This window comes from Aquila chrysaetos, chromosome 8, assembly GCF_900496995.4.
Source record: "Aquila chrysaetos chrysaetos chromosome 8, bAquChr1.4, whole genome shotgun sequence".
NCBI lineage: Eukaryota > Metazoa > Chordata > Aves > Accipitriformes > Accipitridae > Aquila > Aquila chrysaetos.
This window is the reverse complement of record NC_044011.1, coordinates 14,732,955-14,755,837: the sequence shown is the minus strand read 5'-3', so window position 1 is coordinate 14,755,837 and position 22,883 is coordinate 14,732,955. Positions and strand designations below refer to the sequence as shown.

At 38.6% G+C, this 22,883-nt stretch overlaps 1 protein-coding gene across 3 annotated transcripts in view; it reads right to left on the bottom strand.

The window, feature by feature from the left end:
• Positions 1-22,883, bottom strand: part of CCDC170 (coiled-coil domain containing 170) — a 47,554-nt gene that overhangs the window by 15,025 nt on the left and 9,646 nt on the right. For all 3 annotated transcript variants that reach the window (XM_030023611.1, XM_030023614.2, XM_030023613.2), the window contains 3 exons: positions 18,759-18,903; positions 16,771-16,956; positions 5,535-5,852 (listed from right to left, as the gene is read on the bottom strand). In XM_030023611.1, coding sequence (XP_029879471.1) covers positions 5,535-5,852; positions 16,771-16,956; positions 18,759-18,903 — 649 coding nt within the window. The remainder of the gene's footprint in view (positions 1-5,534; positions 5,853-16,770; positions 16,957-18,758; positions 18,904-22,883) is intronic.

Sequence of the window (22,883 nt, the reverse complement as noted above, 5' to 3'; positions counted from 1 at the left end):
CCACACACATTTTATGCTTTTCTGCATCACATATCACTCAGTATGAAAATAATAAAGCTTTCAGTAACTTGTGCCCACAGAGATGCACTGCTGCCAGAGAAATGCAGAGCCCCTTTATCGGGCTGCAGAGCGGCGCTGGGCACAGTCCAGCTGTGTAGGGCTTTTACAGGCTTCAAAGGTCCATAAACAGGAGAAGGTGAGGGATCATACCACAGAAGGTGAGACCACGAAACCACCAAGTTGTCGCTTTATCTTCCAGAGCGTCCTGGAGTAACCTTCATCTTTGGCTTAGGGACAATCAACAACTTAAGGGTTTCCTAAAATATAGTTGCACCCTTATTACCCACCCATGCCTCTACCCAGCAACTCTACAAAGGCTGCATTTTTGGTCCTGCAGTTCTGACCTCCACAATTTCCTGTGCCAATGACTTGTGCAGCTTCATCAGCCAGCCTGCAAAAAAACAATTCCTGCTTTTTGTTTTAATGTGGCTAGCTGATAACTTCAAATGAAGACCTTTTATTTCTTGTGTCAAAAGAAGTTGCAAATACTCATTTCCAGAGGCACCTCCTACCTTGGGGACAGCAGGGTTCATCACTGCTGCAACTAAATAACCCTCAGTTAAAATCTTCCTGAACTTTATTTTTTCTCTTGCGCTAAGCTTTTACTTCTTCTTGTGCTAAGAGGGCATGTGCAAGCAGCAGGCCCAGCCCCACACCACATCAGAACAGAAAGCAGGCTACAGCTATGCAGTCGGTAGGACATTTCCCTCAACAGCCCAAAAGTCACAGACAGGCACATGGTGGACTTAGGATGAGTGCAAAAAAGCAGCATGTAGGATGAAGTTACAAGGTCCTTCACATCACAGTGGCAATTTTTTTTCCTCTTTTCCAACATAACAACTAAATATTCTCATCTTCTTAGTATTATCTTGACAACTAATAAGCTATACTGTTCTGGTTTGGTAAGATGTTATCTTAAACTTCCACTGATTTATATGTAACCATACACGCACACATGCACCTATTACAATATTTTTTTTAAGACCCCTACCAGCTGAAAAGCATTAGAGCTGCCACATCTCTTATCATGGTACTTACGACTTGTACTTTGCTTTACTGCATTGCACTCACCATCCCAAGCTGGAAAGTTCTTGTCTGTTGAGCCTTTCCTTGCATGGAAGCCTCTAGATACTCTCAAGGCCCTTCCGGTACTTTTTGAGGGCCCTTTTTTTGAATGAAGTGATCATAACTGTGTGTGCTACTCAGAATGCAGCAGCCATGGATTTATACAGTGGCATAATTATGGTTTTCATTTTCTTCTCAACTTTTTTCCTAATAATTTCTCACATTCTAGTTGGTTGGGGTTTTCTTGGTCAGCCCTAAGTCAGTACATATATTACTCTGCCTTTATCAATGTTTCCTTTAATTTCCCAAATTATTTTCCACTCAATTCTTTTGTTTGAAGGATAAAGTGGATAAATCCCTAAAAGTTAATATGCATTTATGACATTGCCATAAAAATCATTATGAAACGAGAACAGCAGGAGATTTTAATGGGAGCAGTAGTAGAGCCTAATCAATTTTGGCATTTAAGAGTCTGTATATCAATATGCAATGACAAAAACTGATAAAATTAAGATAATCTACAATCAGATCTGCTGTGGGTATTCAAGAGAAACAGTTTTGGCCATATGAATTTAATTTGCTGCAACAGATCTGCAACAAAACTTGTCAAACAGAAAGGATCTGAACCCAGAGACCTCGTAACCAGGGCTGAGCTCTGTATGAACTGAGAACATTTGCTTGCCTTGGACTCCAGGTGCCCATGAACCCCTCCGGTATGTTACAAATAATAAATGACAAAAACACTGAAGAGCTGTGCAAACATATTCAGATGATACACATCTTACTATAACTGCTGAAAAGATCATTAGGACACTGATTCAAAGCAGTTTCTTAATCCTGCAATAGAATATCACTGGACATTGTCAGAGTATACGGTGATTTTTTTTTTTTTTAATGAAATTACAATTTTTGCTAATGTTAATGCTAAGGGCTGGTATACAGACTATGACTAACTCAGATGCCCTTCAGATACCAAAATCACCATAATTAGGAGACATAATCTTCAAAAGCATTTCAGATTTCACAGAAAGTCTGACTATAGCAGTTGCAGGTCTTTTAAAATTTAAACTTTTCACAGTTCTGTTTGCCAGGTGCATATGCAGAGGTAAGCCACACATAGCTGACTGGGCTTGGATGTAAAGATGAACATTTTGCCAGTTCATCTAGTGTATACAATCCCATACACAAAACTCCCAGAGGAGCTGTAGTGATGATTTAAAAATGAAAACCCAAAATCTGTTCAGCGGAGGCATCAAAACACTCAGAGAGGGTCCTCTTTCTCCCAAATTCTTGCGTTGTCTTTTCCTTGTCCCACTAATCTAATTTGCAAAGGCAAGTTGCTTGCAGCAATGTCCTGACAGAAATGAAACAAGCTTTACTCAGGGAAAGGAAAGATCTAATAGTAATCCTCCTCCTGTCATACGTCAGTGCATTCATTAGCACATTTTTAATTTCCAGCAGCAAGGTACTCAGCTGCTGGATTCATACCCCTAGCTGTCCTGGCATTGCTGCTGGATTGCAGCCACAAAGGGACTGTTTGGAAACAAGCTAGCTAGGGCACCGCAACGCTACAGGCTAATTTACCCTGCCAAGAAGTTTAATGACTCACTTTTGTGGGTCTTTTACTTAAGGCTGGACAGTTCACTGAGAGGTCTGTAAGAAATCCTATCTGAAGACAATTAACCTTTTTCCTGATTGACTGATAGTAAAGCATACGTATCCTAATACTGATGTTATATCCAAATCCTAGAAAGAAATTCACCCAGAAATGCAATAGGAATCTGATCAACACAGACATACCAACATGTATATTCCTTACAAATGCAACCTTAGAAAATGTTCTTTTAATTCTGATTTACAGAAAGAAAAGCAGTTCACTGTAAAACAATTTTTTGATTACAAAGTCTGTGTTCTATTAGAAACAGCTTCACAGGTACATAATATTGGCATTTTAGCTTAGTTATTTCAAAGCCCCCAATCTTAACGCAGAAACTCTTCTGAGAATAGATTAAAGCACTGCTTTAATAACATAGTTCACTTTGGGGCCATGCAAATAAATTTTTCCAAATGAGGCATAGCAGTAAAACATTAAAGCTTCATCCCTTAACATACTTAGTAAATACAATGATCTACAAACTTCATCATTCAACTACAACGACCAAATTCACCAAGCAATATTAAATTTAAAGCTAATTTTTATGGTTCAGAAAACTGAGCCACAATTTATTTTTTTTTTTAGAAAGAACTAGCATTTTGGGGGAGTATTGCTAGAAGTATAGTAAGCAATTGCTGTATTTGCTAGCAGAGGCAGAATGCTATGCTAGACATACCTGACATAGCTCCTCTACTGTATAAAAATAAACCAACAAAAGCTGGCAACTGTAAGACCAGCATCTTAGTTCCAAAGCACAGATTTAGGCAGTGACAGATTGGAGTTGATACCTGCTCTTAGTAACAAAGGCTTCCTTTTAGCACATATATTTAATTTTTATAGCAATAATACTGAAAAACAAATCTGTCTCCATCCTCAGACACCCCCCCAAAAAAGGGACTTTATTTTCCATTGCAAAAGTCAACAGGTGTTTCAGGGGGTGGGGCAGGGAAGTTAGAGCACAGCATCCAAATAAATTAATTTTAACATAGTTATGGGAAAATACCTGTTTTTCTGAACATGAGTTTCTTTACCTCTAACATAAGAATAATCACAGCTGTTTAGAAAAAGAATAGTTGATTATTGTATATTTTACAGTAGTTCTCTAACAGAACATAACTTCTCACATCAATACTGTTATTTGAAGAACCAGCCACATTCCCGTCCAGCAGCTGGAAAAGTTCATATCTGCAACAAAATATAGACTAAGTTTGAATCTTCCCTGATACTACCAGTCTGCAGGATGATCAAGTGGGCAACCCAGCATGTAAACCTAATACTAAGGAATAAAATCAGGAACAATAAGAACTGAAACAAGTAGCACACACTATACATGTAGTGTAGTATATCCACAAAGAGACTAACAGCTGCTCAATGTACTATACAAATGGACTTAGCCGCAACTGAATCTTAGAAAAGCAGCAGGTCCCCTGAAAGCACTCCCAGGAGCAAAACCTTTTTACTCAATAGCTAACAGTCAACCTAAATTTCCCTCTCTCAGCAGTTCTCAAAATAATCAACACTCAACAGAGTGTACTGTATGCCAAAACACTAAACAGTACAAACACACGTGCACATAAAATTCTCATTAGATTTCAATTTGAAAGTATTTTGCTTATGGAAACAACACTCCATGACATATAGCAAAACTGTAAAGTGCCTCTATATGAAAAAGTTGCTGCCACACTTCCACTTCGGTGGATCACTTTCAAATGTTAATAATTTTTGCAAAGCTTGTTTTAATTGAAATTTGGCACACTGACTCTCAAACTAAGGTATAGGGGAGCTGGTTTGTGTTTTTTAACAAAATATTTAATCAAAATTCACAAGGATATTTTCAAGAGCTATTTCCAATCTTGGACAAAATACAAAAATATTTGCTAACATAAAAACCTATTACATCAGCAGGAGATGCTAGAATCTTAAAATCTGGCAAGGACACAGAAGTTGTTTTTCGGTGGCTCAGTGAAAACAGCTTTTGCTTTAGTGTGTGACTTTTAATTATACAGTAGTCCTCACTGACAAAATTAATATATGCCCATGTAAGCAAGTGAGAAACTTCAGTGCAGCGTTGGGATACCGACATTGGTCAGACTGTATTCTGGCTCACCTTCCTCCTCAGCTGTCCCTTCTCTACCTGTACATGCAAACACACCTTTGCAAACACTACCAGTCAAAACACCTTGACCCAGAGGATTAGAATACCCAGCTGCCTTCTTATTGCCTTTCTCCTGGATGGTGAACAGTTAGAGTTTCAACAATGTTTATCTCTAAGTGTAAAAATACTTTTTTCTTTTTTAGGTGCAGGTTTTGAGGTTGGAGGGAAAGAAGGAAATTTCCTGGGACAACTCATCAATTATGTCTGCTTTGAGAAGCAAGTCAGTCCTTGAAGTCACTACTGTAGCAGCAAATCCATACTTGTTCACATGTTCTACTAAATCATAGCAACCACACGGCCACTTCTGATGTCTGCTAAGCAAAACCAAAACCAAATTTCAATGTTTTAACTGAAAGACCATTCCATGTCTTTTCTTGTTAACAGCTTCTATTATTAATTTCATTTCTGACCTCTTCCTACTTAATAAAACATAGATGCTTTTCACCTATTATCTCAAATCAATAGACAACAAAATTAAAGGTTTCTATAATTTCAAAACCTAAGCAGAAGGAACCAACATTCTAACAGATTAATAAAATGAAAAAGGATCCAAAGAGAATAAACACACACATTGGGCAAGTGCAGTAGTTGCTGACTTACTATTTCTTTACTCTTCTCTTCGCAGTTTATTTCTTGGATCCTCTCCAAAATGGCCTTCTCAGAAGGTTTAACTATTGCAGATCTACCGCTGAGTAGAGTAGCAATTTGCTCTTTAAAAGCCACTAAAGAGGTCTGAGCAGTCCTGACCTCTTCTCTGCTGCTCTTCAAGCTTCTATCCAGCTCACTGGAAGATTTCTTCAGATTGTGCAGTTCCTGCTTTGAGGCATCCAAAGCTTTCTGGTTAGCAGTCAGTTTATCTTGGAGGTTTCTAATTTCCATCTCCAAATTCTGTCTCCCTGTTATAGCACTGTCCAGATCCTAAAATACATGAAAGATTAAACCAGGCTTTTAAAATTTGTTATAACCCCTCCACTCCACACACAAAGCAGGGAATAACTCAGAAGCAGGTCCTGCAGATAGAGAAATTAGGACCCATATTGCTCATATGGGCTCAACATCAGGGCTTCATGGGAGAACTCCCACTGAAATTGGTGAAAGCCCAAAGCCTGCTGTAATCACACTATAGACTAACCTCTTGCAGTGGGCTGCAAGAAGTAATACATGAATAAAATTTGCAGGTAAACAAAAAGCAATTTTTAATTGTAAAACTATTGCTATCTTATTTTTTCATTCAGATAATACAACTTAGAAAACAAACGGTGAACAAGATGTAACACAAATAAAGCCAAAGTACCACACCTTAGAGGGGAAAGAATGGAATGGAATGAAGTATTTCAGCTGGAAGGGACCTACAACGATCATCTAGTCCAACTGCCTGACCAGTTCAGAGCTGACCAAAAGAATACACATGAACTCTTTGAATATAGTGTTAAGAGCAGAATTAGAGGTGATCTCTGAGATCAATTTACCTGAATGTGACAAAAATTCCTGAGATTATTTATACACAGAAATGGGGAGTGAGGGGCCAAACAGAAAAAGTTGATGACGTTAAGACAGCATAAAAGAAGGTACAAATGCTCAAATACCAATTTCATCCCAAAGAAGAAATCTTTAGATTGCGAACCACTTAGAAAAATTTTCAAAAAGGGAATTATTCTGAGCTACGTCATTTTCTGAAGAAAGCAAAATTCCTATTACCATAAGGTCAAATTTGCCTGAGGAGTAAAAGAAAGTCAATGAAGAGCTATGCGTCCTTCCACAGAGCCTACAAGTGCCCCCATCTGCTGCTCAGCTGGGCTGTCAGTGTGCAGAAGCATGACTGGGGAAGGACTAATGGAATAGCAGTTCTATCTAGTATCCTTGTAAGTTTTTTTTGGTTTTGTTTTTGGTTTTTTTTAAGAAGTCAGTCCCTTGCATTTCAGAAGTAATACACTCAAAGATAATGTTGTCTTTGGTAGGGAGACAGGGTACTGTAAGATAAGGCTACCTGGTGAATAGCCCATAGAATTTACTGCTCAGGGACATCCTCATATCTTTGGCATTTTGTCATGGTTCTCATTCAGCCTCTGACACCCATGATCCTTTCTAAGACCAGCGCTTTTAAAAGTTATTTTCCCTTTACCTTCTGATGAATCAAGACTTGGTTTGGAAAGAAGAAAAAATAGCTAGTACATATATACCTACATCTGTTGTTTATAAAATATTGACCCAACAGGGCAGAGCAGACAGACAGAACTGTGTATCCTGACCCATGACACAAAAGCAAATGATGACAGAAAAATGAAAGAAAAATAACCCATCTAAACATAAAGAAAAAAAATCACCTCTCTCATTCAGTCAGCTTGTGAACCTCTTTCCTTTCCCCACAATACCAATATTAAGAGTGCTTACACACTCATATACAAGAATAAAATTTGCAGTGAAACCAACTAAAAGTATAGCAAAGACTAAGCCTTCATTCCTCAGGGTATTATCTGATTGATAGGAACAAATGGGAGAGAATATTACATCACACAAGACAAAATCATGCCAGAGGATGGCATATTTATAGAGAGTGGTTGAATTTCTCTGGAAATTTCAGTTGTTTAGCAGAGGCTCAGTAAGTGGATTGGTATGAAGATTGTGTACATTGGAGTTAAAGAATTGTTCCCAGAGCAGCTGTGAATACGGTGACCACTTGGGGGTCTCTCAGGGTCTATGTGTGCTTGCTGCATAGTCATAGTAAGTCATTTGTATTATTAGAATACACGCCAATCATGTAATAAATCCAGGAGTATTTATGTAGATCAGCAGTGAGGATGGACAAAAAAGGAGATTGGGAGGCACCCTTGGAAATAAAATAGAAACCTACGATACTAAAAAAACTAAAATTTTTAAATAGCTTCCAAACGTCAAACATGCAAACACATAAATGAAGACAAACCAAAACAAACCCTGTCATTTAGGAAATTATTTGTTAGTACCCCTTTCTAAAGTAATTGTAGAACTCTCTTGGAAACAAATGTTGGCATGATTCCCTGTTATTTTCTCTTTTTTATTCTAAACAAGTTCTATTAATAGAAAATTCCCACCTGTGCTCAGAATTACATTATGGTAATTACAGCAAAGAATAAAGAATGGTTTATTTCAATTACAGTTTTCAGCAGTGTGTATTTTTCCTTTCAGAAAGGCAGTGCAAAAGTAGTTTGCCAGTACCAGAAGCTTACCTAATTACAATCTTGTTTCAAATTGTGAACATCTGCAAACAAACACAGTCGAATCAAAAGATCAAGGTATAAAATAAGGAACTGCAAGCCTGTCGATGCCCAAACATTTAAAAAAAAAAAATAACAAGCAATTTACAGAATGAAAAGCCATAAACATCAAAACATTAAAATTCTTAACAATTCTCCTTGAAACCTCTCTTGAATGGAGAGCGTTTACACTGGCTAGCTGCAGCAAGGTCAGCCTAAGCGTTGAACAGTATCCGGAAATTCAGAGACTGTGACGCGTAAAGGTGATATCCCAACTAGAAGAAAACCCCTAAGAGCCTAAGTGATCAGTGCAGGCGGATAAAACAATTTCCACCACAGAAGACTGAAAGGATAGAACTGCAACAGTTCATGTTTTCTCTTTGGCTCTTCAACACTTATGGTTAATGTCCCATGGCTCTGAATTATATGAAGGTTTCAGTGTGCAGCTTGTAGGGTCAAAAAAGGTACCCAACACTGACACACAACCGATTTTGAAAACAGGAATAATTATGAAAATTGATGTTCAAAGAAAACAGAATTAGACATTAGGTGGATTTACCCGGGGTAGACCGTGTCAATGACATGGGTGTTAGACACCAGAGATGCAGATCTACCACGGCAATGCTCACCTGTGGATGTAGAAAGCAGCACCAAAGGTTCTTCAACTATCTGAGACCAGAGCAAAAGGGCTCATATGGCATAGTGCCATACTTAAAGTTACCCACTCAGGCTGGGACGCAGTCTACCCACGCTCACCTGCTGGCACCCTACCTGCACCAGACTAGAGAAGATGTAAGACTACCCAGACCATTGCACAAAACTGCAAGGCCTCCCTCATGAGAAATCATGTGTTCAATATTAGCTCAGCTGCGTTTACAGAAAATGTGTTCAAGCTGTAACAGGTGGGGAAAATTACTGCTGTCTTTTAAGCAGAGAAAGAGCCATTTTTATAAGGCTCTTTTATAAGGAATGGCTAGAAGAGCTGTATTTAACACTGCAAAACAAAATGAGGGAGATATGATCACATTAAAGAGGCAGACAAATGAAAGAGAGGAAACAAGAAGGGAGAAGGTCTTTTAAGTAATAATACATATCCTCACTCTGTTGATCTCAATATCTACTATGCATTTTTTTAAAGCTGTGATAAATCTACCTTAATATACTGTATTCTTTCATATTTCTCAAAATTTCAACTAGCATGTCCTATACACATATAAGGTCTGTTGGTCTGTCAGTTCATCCAATAATCATTTTCTTAAAAGTGGATACTAGTCAAATTAATCACTATTTCTGAGGCACTTTTAAGTGTCAGATTACATACTATAACTAATAATTAATCTATTTCAACTTTTAATTTCTTTAGAACATCTGAGTGGACACTACCTACTCCAGAGTGATTCAGGTGGTCAAACTCAGTTTTCCAGAGCTTTAAATTACCTCCTCTAGTTCTCCCTTCCTAAAGCAAAAACAAACAAACAAACAAACAAAAAACAAAACAAAACAAACAAAAAACAAACAAACAAACAAAAAACAAAACAAAACAAAAAAAACCCAACCAACCCCACCAGCACAACTGAAGCACATTCAGAGAAAATACAACAGGTCCCCATCCCAAAAGCACTGTAGCATTTTATTATGGTTGTAAGTAAACACAAATTTCATTGCTCATTTATCTAACGATACACTACAAAAATGAAATCTTTACTTTCATCTAATCCAATAAATTAAAGCAGGCTGTGAAAATGGTTTTTCTCTAATGCATGTATGACATTACAGAAGCATGCCACACCCTATTAAAAAAGCCACTATTGTGGCTTTGCAGATGACGTTACGATAATACCAATTTTTATCTCCAGCACCACCTTTCATCTTAACTTCTAAAGAAAAAAAAAATAGCAAAGAATGTACAAAAACTCTCTTTTTGTACTGAAATTTTTGGCTCTAGGAATGGCTTTGTTCAATTTTAAACTGGTGAGCAAATTTATTTTTATTTACATGAGTTTTTAAAACCTGTGGGCTTCCAATACTAAAAAGTGTCCAACCACATTTTCTTATCCATTTACATGTTGGAATCAAGCTCAGGTGCTTGCAAGTTTGGCAACGTTTAATTTCAGAAACTCTGCAAAGGTCTTCCCACAAAACACCTGCAGAAGAGAGGATGGCATGAAGGCTTCCCTTTCCACTGAGCCCTCTGAAGAGCTGTGAAGCTTTAATTAACAATCTTTCAGGAACGATTGGCATTCATTTCTGTCTTTCACTGTTCCTACACATGCAGTAGCTCCTAAAACAATTTCTCACTGGAAAGGAAACTGAATCATCATTTGCTGTTCAGGTTAAAATGGAGAGGTATCCCCACAGACTGCACAGACCACAGCCACCTAATCACACAGTCTGTATTACCCAGCAGCCCTATGGACAAACTATGCGGACATACTCCTCCTGAACCCCATTAATTATCTCAGCCGTGGCGAAAGCAACGGACAGCTGCAAAGATGTTAGAAGAACTCATTCTCTCCTGATTTAATGTAAGCTGTTGTAAAATTTTTCACAGAAGAGGTAATCAACTAGGCAAGCCTCTATAGCCCTTCCTTAATTAGTTATCCATCAAAATTACAATGATATTTAAGTTCTGTTATTAAAATATATTGTATCAATTATGCCCGCTGCATGCAATTTTTTTAAATGTCAAACAAAATTATTATTTTCACAGAAAAACTGTAAGAAAGATTACTCTTATGAAAGCTATTTTCATACTTGATATCAGCTTTGCACCTAAGATATTTTAGGGGAAATCCCAACCCCACCTAAATTGGTGACAAAAGTTTCACTGACTTCTGTCGAGTCAAGAACCCACTGTTGAGAAGAGAAGAGATTCAAAGACAATTTTAGTAACAATGACATTGTTATGCTTACTGTAAATACACGTTATTTCTCAGATTTAAAAATAGTTAGAACTTTATAGTAAGTTCAATCAAGAATTTATGGAAACATGAAAATGAAGACTTGCTACAGGAAAAGCAAAAAACTTAGCAGAGAAATGAAACACCAGTTTTTCACTTCCAATGAGATAAAGAGAAATGCAACACTGTAAGAAGGTGGACACTGACTTGAAATCTCATGAGACAGCTGAGGCTCTGCCTGGAGAATTCAGACCTTTAACAGCAACAGACACACAGAGACAGCGTCCAGAGCCTTACCTGGATGTTGGCAATATAGCTGTCCCATGTACAGAACTGGAGGAATTTCTGATTATTTTTGGTCAAAATTCACTGATAATGACAGGGCCATTTTCTAAAGGGCTTTCGTGAGATTTTATGTGAAACATTCATACTGTATCATATAGTAGCAGCATCAGCTGCTAACATGGAGATGCAGCCTTTGAATCAGGAAGTCCCAGACTGATGGAAGCTGAGAGGATGTATGGCCAAAAGTATTTCTGTATGCTTGCCCACACATCAGCTACTGGCCACTCACACAGCTTAGACAACAGTTGTTTGGCTTGACATAGCAGATTCCTACATAATTGCTGTCCTCCACCAACATCTATCACTCTACAACCCCTGTCACAACCATCTCCTCCCTTTTATTTCTTGGAGCAGCCATGCGTTAACCTAGGCCCTTGTTACCCTTCTAGAGGAAACTCTGGGCTTTGGGGCTTTCAACTATTTTGAAGAGCAGAGTATTTAGGTTAAATAATTTGAGAGGGGTTTTAGACCAGAGAAGAGCATTTGAACTTGCATCATAATCCATTATTGGATGAGAGGGGAAACAGTGACAAAGGATGAGGAAAAGGCTGAGGCCGCCTTTGCCTCAGTCTTTAATAGTAAGACCACTTGTTCTCAGGGTACGCAGCCCCCTGAGCTGGAAGACAGGGACGGGGAGCAGAATGAAGCCCCCATAATACAAGGGGAAAATGGTTAGTGACCTGCTACACTGCTTAAACACACACAAGTCTATGGGGCCGGATGGCATCCACTGAGGGATCTGGTGGAAGTGCTCACCAAGCCACTTTCCTTCATTTATCAGCAGTCCTGGCTAAAAGGGCAGCTCCCAGTGGACTGGAGGTTACCAAATGCGACGTCCATCTACAGGAAGGGTCAGAAGGAGGATCCAGGGAACTACAGGCCTGTCAGTCTGACCTCAGTGCCGGCAAAGGTTATGGAGCAGATCATCTTGAGTGCCATCATGCAGCATGTACAGGACAAGCAGGTGATCAGGCCCAGTCAGCATGGGTTTATGAAAGGCAGGTCCTGCTTGACTAACATGATCTCCTTCTATGACAAGGTGACCTGCTTAGTGGATGCAGGAAAGCCTGTGGATGTTGTTTACCTAGACTTTAATAAAGCCTTGGACACCATTTCCCATAGCATTCTCCTGGAGAAACTGGCTGCTCATAGCTTGGACAGGTGTACTCTTCACTGGGTGAAAAACTGGCTGGCTGGACGAGCCCAACGGGTTGTGGTGAATGGAGTTAAATCCAGTTGGTGGTGGGTCACAAGTGGTGTTCCCCAGGGCTCGGTGTTTGGGCCAGTTCTGTTTAATATCTTTATCAATGATCTGGACGAGGGGATCGAGTGCACCCTCAGCAAGTTTGCAGATGACACCAAGTTGGTCGGGAGTGTTGATCTGCTCGAGGATAGGAAGGCTCTACAGAGGGATCTGGACAGGCTGGATCGATGGGCCGAGGCCAGTTGTATGAGGTTCAACAAGGCCAAGTGCCATGTCCTGCTCTTGGGTCACAACAACCCCATACAGAGCTACAGGCTTGGGGAAGAGTGGCTGGAAAGCTGCCTGGTGGAAAAGCACCTGGGGGTGTTGGTCAACAGCCACCTGAATATGAGCCAGCAGTGTGCCCAGGTGGCCAAGAAGGCCAATGGCATCCTGGCTTGTGTCAGAAATAGTGTGGCCAGCAGGACCGGGGAAGTGATCGTCCCCCTGTGCTCGGCACTGGTGAGGCTGCACCTCGAGTTCTGTGTTCAGTTTTGGGCCCCTCACTACAGGAGAGACATTGAGGTGCTGGAGTGCATCCAAAGAGGAGCAACAAAGCTGGTGAAGGGCCTGGAGCACAAGTCTTATGAGAAGCAGCTGAGGGAACTGGGGTTGTTTATCCTGGAGAAAAGGAGCCTGAGGGAAGACCTTAACACTTTCTACAACTACCTGAAAGGAGGTTGTTGTAGTGAGGTGCGGGTCGGTCTCTTCTCCCAAGTAACAAGCGATAGAACAAGAGGAAACAGCCTCAAGTTGCACCAGGGGAGGTTCAGATCGGATGTTAGGAAAAATTTCTTCACGGAAAGGGTTCTCAAGCACTGGAACAGGCTGCCCAGGGAAGTGGTTGAGTCACCATCCCTGGCAGTATTTAAAAGACATGTAGATGTGACACTTAAGGACACGGTTTAGTGGTGGACTTGGCAGCACGAGGTTAACGGTTGGACTTGATGATCTTAAAGGTCTTTTCCAACCTAAATGATTCTATGATTCTATTAATACTGGCACCTCAATCAGCACCAGGGTCTCAATATACCAAGTCAATTACACATACATATACAAAAAGCCCCACATTAAATTAACAGTAATAATAAGGTATAAAACAGAATGCAGTTATCTTCCAGATGAGTTCTTACACCAGCCACAACTCCAGTTACCACTGTCATACCACAAGGACTGTGAACTAGCTTCGTCTTATCTCCCATCTTGTCTTATAATTCAACCTGGAAATATTTGTGATGCTTCCCGAAACCTGTCCCTAATATGTGTTTTCTTACTGACATCTTATAAACAAAACAAAACAAAACAAACAAACAAAAAAATCCAGGTTCTAAGAAACTCATTACTTCATGTATCTATTGGGACAAGAAAAACCTAAAATCATTTGGTTGTGTCTCCTACAAAGTATTTAGGTGTATTCAAAACATAGGCATGTTTCTCAAGTTTAATCAATTTCCTTAAATAATAAGTTTATATTTTAATTAACTATGTTTTCATACAATCAATTATTTTAATAAATTTATACTGATTAAATGCTACTTACATAAATTGTATTCATTAATAACAATTTAATACAAGTCAGTATTGCATACTGAAGAGTATTTTCTTGGTTAATTTTGCATCAGTTTGCAGCAGATATATTTGTATTATTTGAAATACAATCAAGCAATTTTAATTATGTTCTTTAAAGACATTGCATGGTGCACATCTTTGCAAAACAGGTGTTTTAATTAACACTTCAGAGGGAATCACAAATATTTCCAGGTTGAATCATCAGCGAAGATGTGACACAGAACAAACCAGTTTACTGGTTCTTGTGGTTCATCAATGGCAATGCTGTACAAAAGGCAAATTCATCTGGAAGAAGAATATATGCATCTTCTTCTATACCTTAAATAAATGCCATATAGGAATTTATTAAATACTAGAAAGAAACTTGGTTAGAGCAAATAAGACATTTTTCAAGGACCTACAGACATTCTCAAAGAATGTTACAGTTCTGTAATTATGATTATCATAATCAATAATCACTGTCTGGACATACAGAAAGAACAAACAGGTATTCTGATTCTCAGTCTAGAAATCTGGGCAGTATTTAAAAGTTATTTTCCATCAAATCCAAATTTGATATCCAGCACTGCCAGAATAAAGATATGCACAATAGTTACAGAACTCCAGGAGCAAGCTCTTGCAATATTTGATCAGAAATGTGAGAAGTTCAGAATTCTAAAAGAAAAGTAATACATTACAACAAAATGGTGGCTTGCTTTTGTTACTTATATTAGTTCCGAGACCCTGTCAGTTTCTGTTGTTTGCTGTTTGCTATTGTGATGCAGTGAGGCTGACAGGGGAACAGATAAAATTATCATTCACTTGTTAATGGTCCTCAAATGAAAACCAGCTAACTGCAAGAAATACTTGAGCATCAAATAAACTAAAGAACATTCTGAATCACTCTCACATATTAACCTTAAAATGTAACCAACTGGCTTTCATTTTCTTCATCAAGAATTTCAGAATCTACAATCTGTTTAATTGAACATTAGAAAGATAGCTGCCTCCTCCTGGGACATGAAGAAAGACACCTGGTCAAGAGAGGGAGTTCATAGAAATTCCAAGGAGCAGGAATGAAGAACTACCTGGCAAGAAAAACTGGCAGCAATTCAGAGGGGTGGCAAGGAACAGTGTTGTAGCTGAGGCTTGCTGGAGAAGACTGACAGAACAGTGTGATGGCCTCTATACACTCATGAAGAATTTTGAGAGAAAATTGGGGGAAACAGGTCACCATCTCAATCTGTAATACAGAAGATAGCAAATACGTCTGGCCCTGGGAGCTTCAGGCAAACACAGACAAAAGTCACTTGTACTCAGTCTGTGCTGGGTAAACTCTGCTACAGGCAATTCCATTAATTAAAGCTCAGAAAACAGTCCAGAAACAAACCACCATGTGTGTGTCTTCTGGCACAGGAACAGTATGGATTTCTGCTTTTCATCTTCACAGGGGAATGTCACAACATGTGCAACTCTGTTCATGTGCTTAAACTGTGCAGCGTAGTATATGACAAAGTCAAACTGACTTCATACCACTGATGCCCTTCCTGTAACCTAATAAGAGACCTATCAGGGGAACAGGGAATGCCATACATCCTCCTGTAGATATGTGGATTTAAAGCATTTCTGGTTTTTTACTTATTTTTTCAATACTGAATTTCTTAATACACTTTTGTGAACACAAAACCTTCTTAACAAATTTACTCAGTATCTGCAAATTTAAGTAGCTAAACTGAAAGAACGCTGGAGGAGTCTGCAGCCTCTAGATAAGCCCTGATGGCACACACTTGATTTGAAAGGCAATGCTAATAATTTAGCAAGACATTTCTGTAAAATGGGTTAAATAAATTATGTATTTGGCACATGCACAATAATGACAGGAAAGTATTTTTCGTAAAACTAGCTCAACTTTGGAAATGTTTTGGCAGTCAGAGCACACTTGCAAAACAAGTCACAAATGAAGCCCTCATCTTGGTTTCAAACATCTCCTGATTCTGGCTTGCTTAGTGAGTAAACTACACTCTGCTCTTACTCACACACCTGTGTTTGAAGTAAAGTATGCGAACAAAATGTTTTCAAAAAGGACCTGTTTAAGTTTTTGGTGCAGGTTCTCTCTCAGTCCCATTTGAGTCTTAGAAAAGTTTACACAGCTTTGTAAGAAGTATTTTCAGCAGTAAGTAAAATTTATGACCCTTGTGGTACTTAATATTTATCTTCCCTACAACAAATTCTTTCTTCTCCAGAGCACACTGTCATCTATTTCTCATTTTCTAAGTATTTTGCCTACAACCAAATCAGAACACTATATCCTTTAAAGTGTATGGTGGTGGTCTTCTATTCAGGAAAAAAGGAATGCCAGAGGAGCGGGGAAGATTGTTTAATCTCCATATGTTCTGAAGCTTTCAGAAAGTTGAGAATAACCTTAGAGAAATGTCCTTTTTAGGAAAGATCCTAATCACCAAAAGTCTTTCAGAAGCATTTTTTTCTCATACAACTCCTATTGAAAATTGAAATTTTGAGAAAACATTTGAAAACTAGACAAACATACATGTCATACAATTATGTACCTTACTAAATTTTTCCATGTCTTGATAGTATCCTGCTGCCTTTTTCTGCTCCTTGGTCACTTCTGAAACAAGCCTTGTGATAGTTTCTCTACTAGCTTTGGACTCCATCTCATGGACACTGATAGCTTCTTGAAGAGCAGCAACCTGGTCTTTTAATGTCAAATTTTCTTTACATATTTCAGACACCTAGAGAAATAATTCAAATATTAGTAACTTTTTTAAAGCACTTAACAATGACATATATTCATCCCAGTATACCTGCTCCTAATCATCCCAATAAAGGCATGGCTTTTCTGGTGACCCCTGGGTCAGATTTATAATTGCATTCTACTGTTCCTTTCTATAAAGAGTAGAAAGACAATTAAAATGAGAACCATATTCCCATTAGAAACCCACACCTTAGTGTAACGTGGTTCAGATTTACTCCCACACAATCTCTATGATCTATTAAACAAGTGGAGAGCTACTGTTGCTGCATATCTGCGCTTGACATGAAGCAGGTCAGAAAATGAAAACAGATCATATAGCTAACTTCATGTGAAAAACAAACCGTTTCAGTTTGGCTTGTTAAGATTTATGCTTCTCATTTGGAACAAGAAACTGAAAGCTGCATTTTATGCTTGAAACTTTTTAGGTGTGGGGAAGAGCTGAGTTAGTAACAGCTCATAAGCATATTCAAGGGCAGGGCCAAATACCTGGTGGGCTGCTGTTCTGAGCAGCCAACACCTTGGAAAAAGGAGTCGTTTCCAAGAGGATTCTCGTTTTGGTACATTACGCTTTTTCCAAGAAGTGGAACAGATGAATGTGGGCACTTCAAAGAGTGCATAAGGTAAAAAAAATGTACCCTGACTCTTACTGGCAAGACGTTTGTTAGGACTAAGCCAGGTCAATTCTGTCTTAAACAAAACCCTAACGTGGAAAAGAAGCTAAATAGACATGCCATGACCCCAAACAGAAAAATGAGTCGCTAAGTTTTCGTAATGCACACAGTTTTCAGCACAAATCAGATTTCCCAACTAGATTTATTATTACATTGTTAAAACAAGACATCAATATATACCTTTTTAAACTTCAGTTACTTCCTTAACTTAAAGTATGTAAGAGTTACAGCTTAATACAAACATCTTTGCCTCTAATAACAACTAGCCAAATTTTCTTAAAGTATCTATTACAGTTTCAATGTGCTTGTAATATTATGAAGGCAAGGACTTTAAGAAATCACTGTGATATGTACCTAGATAATCTTAATTTATTAAGTATTCCTTATAGCCAGAACTCTTATAATAATATGAAAATGATGAAACATAATTTCCCAAAATACCTAGTATGCTCCCAAGTGAGGAAAAATAGGGATAGCAAAGACCAGGCAGAACATGAGAAAAATGCACAAAATTAGGATAAATTGCCCTTCAGCATCATCAATAAAGTTTAAAAGAGTATACAAACAATTTTCCTTTCCTAAATGGAAGCTTAGTTCTTGGAACTTCAGAAGTATTCTGAAGAGAAATAACAGTTTTATGATTAAGTCTGAAAAACACCACACAGTTATTCACAGCATTTTGTTACTGGGCATAGTTAAGGTTGTTCTAGGGTATGCCATTTCAGATGTTTCTATTTAATGGTATGTTGGCTCAAAATAAATGTTAAGATCTAGTGGTACTGTTTACACATCACCTAGTGACTCCCAGTGTTAATGTTTTCAGGAAAGCTTACAACCAACTATCTAACCAGGGCTGTACTTGGGAACTACAGGCTGATAAAATGTTTATGCAGATAAGAGCAGACTGAGTTCACTGAGGTCTATTAGTGTTCAGCATCTTTGAACATCAGCCCAATATGGAAGAGAAATCTGTCTTAAATGATAGCACTGTCTGCAAATCATTACTTAACACAAAGATTCCTGTCTTCATCACTTGCTTTATTTCTTTGACAACCAAATATTCTTCTGTTAAATCACTATACAGAAACCATTGCCTACACATAATCACCTTTGATGTTAAATGCTCTTGTGGTTTCTCTTTTTCTCTGATGTTTGTGTCCAAGAATCCAGAAAGCTCTGTAAGGAACTCTTCATACTTTCTGCTGATTTTAGAAGCTTGACTCATGCTTTCTTCACACTCATTCAAATATTTACTAATCAGACAGAAAAAAAATAATACAGACATCAGGATGAATGTTCTCTGAAACAGAATTCTAGGCTAAAGACATTATCCCAAGATTATTGCTAGCTTCTGCATACCACAAAATTCATTTTAAAAGTTACATATAATTCTCTAGATCTGTTATTTAATACATATAACTTTCATTGTTGCCTTATGTGTAAACATTTCTTCATCTTTGCTTTTGATTAGCACTTCAAAGGATCTTCTATGATCCCAATCTCATTCTCAGCACAAGATTTCAGTAAAACACAAGAACCAGGTGACATCAATAAACAGTGCCCTCAAGATACTAGAAATGGAGGCTGCAAGCAAAAGCTTAGAAAAAGTAAGGGGGAAGAGAGTGATGAAATTATAGTAAAAATATGCTAAAAGCACTTCATATCCCCTCTCTAACAAAGATGACAGTGCTGATCAACAAACTCTGGGGAAAGAGAAGCCCTTCTGGACTAATGGAAGTGTAGGACACCCAGAGTACCTGTGAAGGGAAGTTTACCAGCAGAAGCAAACAGAGATGGGAGACACTACTTTGCTGTACATACAGACTTCTGCAGTGTAACACTACCCATGAAAGGGATCAATTAAAAAAGAAAATATCAAGGGACTACCACAAAAGTATGAAGAAAAGGCAGCTTTTTTTCATCAGTTTCATCACTCTCAAAAGGTGCCTATCATGTGGATACATATTCCACACAAAACATCTATTATCAGCCTTAACAGCAGGTATCAGTTTGTAAACACTCTATAAGAATGAACAACCAAATAATAGAGCGGTCAGTTTAACTCATTGGCATAAATGTGGTAACATCCTTCCTGTTGCCAGGGACAAAGACAAGTCCAGCAAATAAGCACTGCCACAGTCTGCATAGGTAGCAAACATATAGATTCAAATCTTGCTCACGATGTTGCAACGCTGAGCACCACTTCTGAAAAACTACAAAGAAAGAGATTAACAGAAATAGGCAACCAAAAAAAGCTCAAAATGGCCATTAGTGTAATCCAAATATCAACTCCAATACCTCTCAGATAATACCCATGAGAGAGGTACTCAGTGGTAGAGTGCAAGAGACAAAACTATTAGGCTTTCAGTTGAGAAACAAGGTACTTTCTAAAGCAAGGTCCTCACAAGGATTTGAACACTAGAATAAAACCAGATGTAAGGTATCACCAAACAGCTGTCTAGAGCAAATACTTTATTGAAACTCATTTGCTTATCAAAGCATAGCACTACTCTCAGTTTTTAATGTCGGCATGCTAGTCGTTTCTGGACTCATTCTTTTCCATTTCTGATCTCTTCCTCTCTAGGTTGCCAATCAAACAGGAAACAGAGCATCAGTCCATAATCAAAAAGCAGCATGAGATTCCTATAGGAAACACACAGTGAGTGCAAATACACTACGTTAAATGGTTATAAATCACTAAGCAAAAGAGATGGTCCATGAAAAACTTCAAGATGTTGCCTTAGGAAGGAGATCTGCGCAGTTGTTATCAATGCTGCGAAGTGGAAGAGATAGGAACAATAACAGAGAATGGAAAATATTAATTAATGCTCTGGACAGGATGAGGATAGTTCTATGTACTATTGCACAGCACACGCCATGAGCCAAAAGAGGTCTGCCTTCTGCAGCAGGCACTGGCCCTCAGAAAACAAGTGCCTCACAGCTTCCTCACCTCTGGGCACCTTCATCTCCTCTATAGCCCCAGCAAAACTAAACTGTGAGATGGTCGCTAAACTGCTGTCCTGAGGAGGGGTATGTCAGAAATGAAAAGGTATAAGGCTCCAGACATGTCATACATGCATTCCTGTATGTTAGAATATTGTATGAGATTGACCACCAACCCCTCAAACTGTTCTGTGGCTCTGAAAAATCAAGGCACATCACACACAAACCTGTGCCTGCTTCTAAAAATAAACAATCTGAAGTACAAAGCACATACTTGACAACTCTGTGAATAACCCAATTACCTAGTAAGGCCATAAAGGTGTGAGCACCTAGGAAATAGGCAATCACATACAAAAAAGTAGAACACAGCTCTTGCACAGTTTTGCTAGCTCTTCAGAACTAATGAGCAAAGAGAAGAGGAGGAAAAAGGAGGAGGAAAAAAAAAAAGCTTTTCACAGTTCAGGCTCTAAAAATACCTTGGCAATAGACCTGTTGAGTAGAAAAGCAGCATTTGCAATAGGAGAGGTGTACATCTTGGAAGCCAATCACAGAATTCATTAAACATTTTTTACTACATCCCTAGGTATAGAATGTAAATGTGCATTTCATGCCTACTGGCTTGCTCTTCCCTTTTATTAGTTGTTTTCAGTGAAAATCCTTCTTGAATACCTAATTAGGACTAATCATGTGCCATGTACTACTAAGGTGGCCAGACTAAGCAGCTAAAGCTCATTAAGTCAATACATTGACTAGTATTTAGTGGCACAGGTAACCATTAGCTGAGGATGAGAAAAAAAACTTTGAAAACATACACTGTAGATTCACGAACAATCCAACACATTTGTTCCTTCCAAAAGAGCAGACACCCTCCCTTTGTCCCTTCCCTTTTGCCAGCACTGTAGTGGTACACTCCAGGTGCACAGTGAACCAGACCTGGGATTGGTAGAGCCAGAAATTAAGCTTTTTATTTTGCTCACTTCTCTCTTGGAGCAGTTCGCTGGTCCCAGTCACCATGCAGCAATGCAAACAGAAGTGCTGACACAAGTGTCATGGGCAAAACAGAGCAGCCAGGACCGCACTGGGAGTCACAGTACAGATTTATGCCACATAAAATTGATCATATCATTGTATCATACTAACATTGTTACACAGTATTTTGGCAGTTTTTTTCCCAGTGAGTCAGGCAAACAGGATAAGAGGGGTTTTTTCCTTTTATTTTCTCCCCCAGAAGTAGCACTTTAAAGAATCTTAACAACCATTATGTCAGAGGCTGATGTTTTCTATGTTGCTAGGATGCATAATACACTTCTTGGCTTAACTATCTCCTCACTTATATTTGGATCATATCCAAAATCTTTGGTGATCAACATTAACACTCTCCAGGCAGGCCTTCTGGGAAATCAGCTGGTAATAGACAAATGCCCTGCAATGGATTTCTCTAGATTTTAAAATAACTTAATTATCCATTTCTAATGCACAAAGCCTGGAAGAGCTGTGCAAAATACTGATTTGGGAAATACAGACATCTGGTAAACACTCACCTTGCTCTTAACTAGACAGTATTGAGAGAGACATGGATATTAGCCTTGTAATGGTGGGAAAAAATCCATTATAAAAGTCTACAAGGTGCCTATTAATATAATATGACTGACACTGATTTTGGAATTTTAAAGTTCAGAATATTTTCACACCAATCAATTTTACTTGTGATCAACATTGCTATTAGCCTCCATCCCACAGACCTGAAATATTAGCAGTTACGCAGAACTGACAGATCAGTGGTCTGACACACTATGCTGAGAACAGTATAGTTAAGGACACTATCTTTTATTAAAAGTTTTATCCAATCAATATGCACATTAAAAAAAAAAACATAAAAAAAAACCCACCAAAACTCCCCTCCACAGCAATGTCCAGAAGAAAGCCAAAGAAAAGTCAGAGAAAGCTAACATTACTGAAAACTGAACAAACATTAACCAAACATTAACATGCTTCCTTCAGGATGCTACTAACTAGGAATTATACCATATTTTCTTTATTACACTGCTCCTAACAGACTGAATTTCACTTGACACTGTTCCAGTTCCAGCTGTGACACAGAAGAGGGGAAAAGAGACAAGTGGTGCAGCAGCACAGTCACTCACCACTGCACAGCCCATGCAGCATGTCAAGTGACAGGTAAATGTCTGCAAAAGATGCCATGTGATAAGGATAGATCAGAGCACTAGACTGTAGTTGCAGGTACTGCCCATCACAAGCGTGCTATGAAAGGCATGAAGTTTGCCTCGGT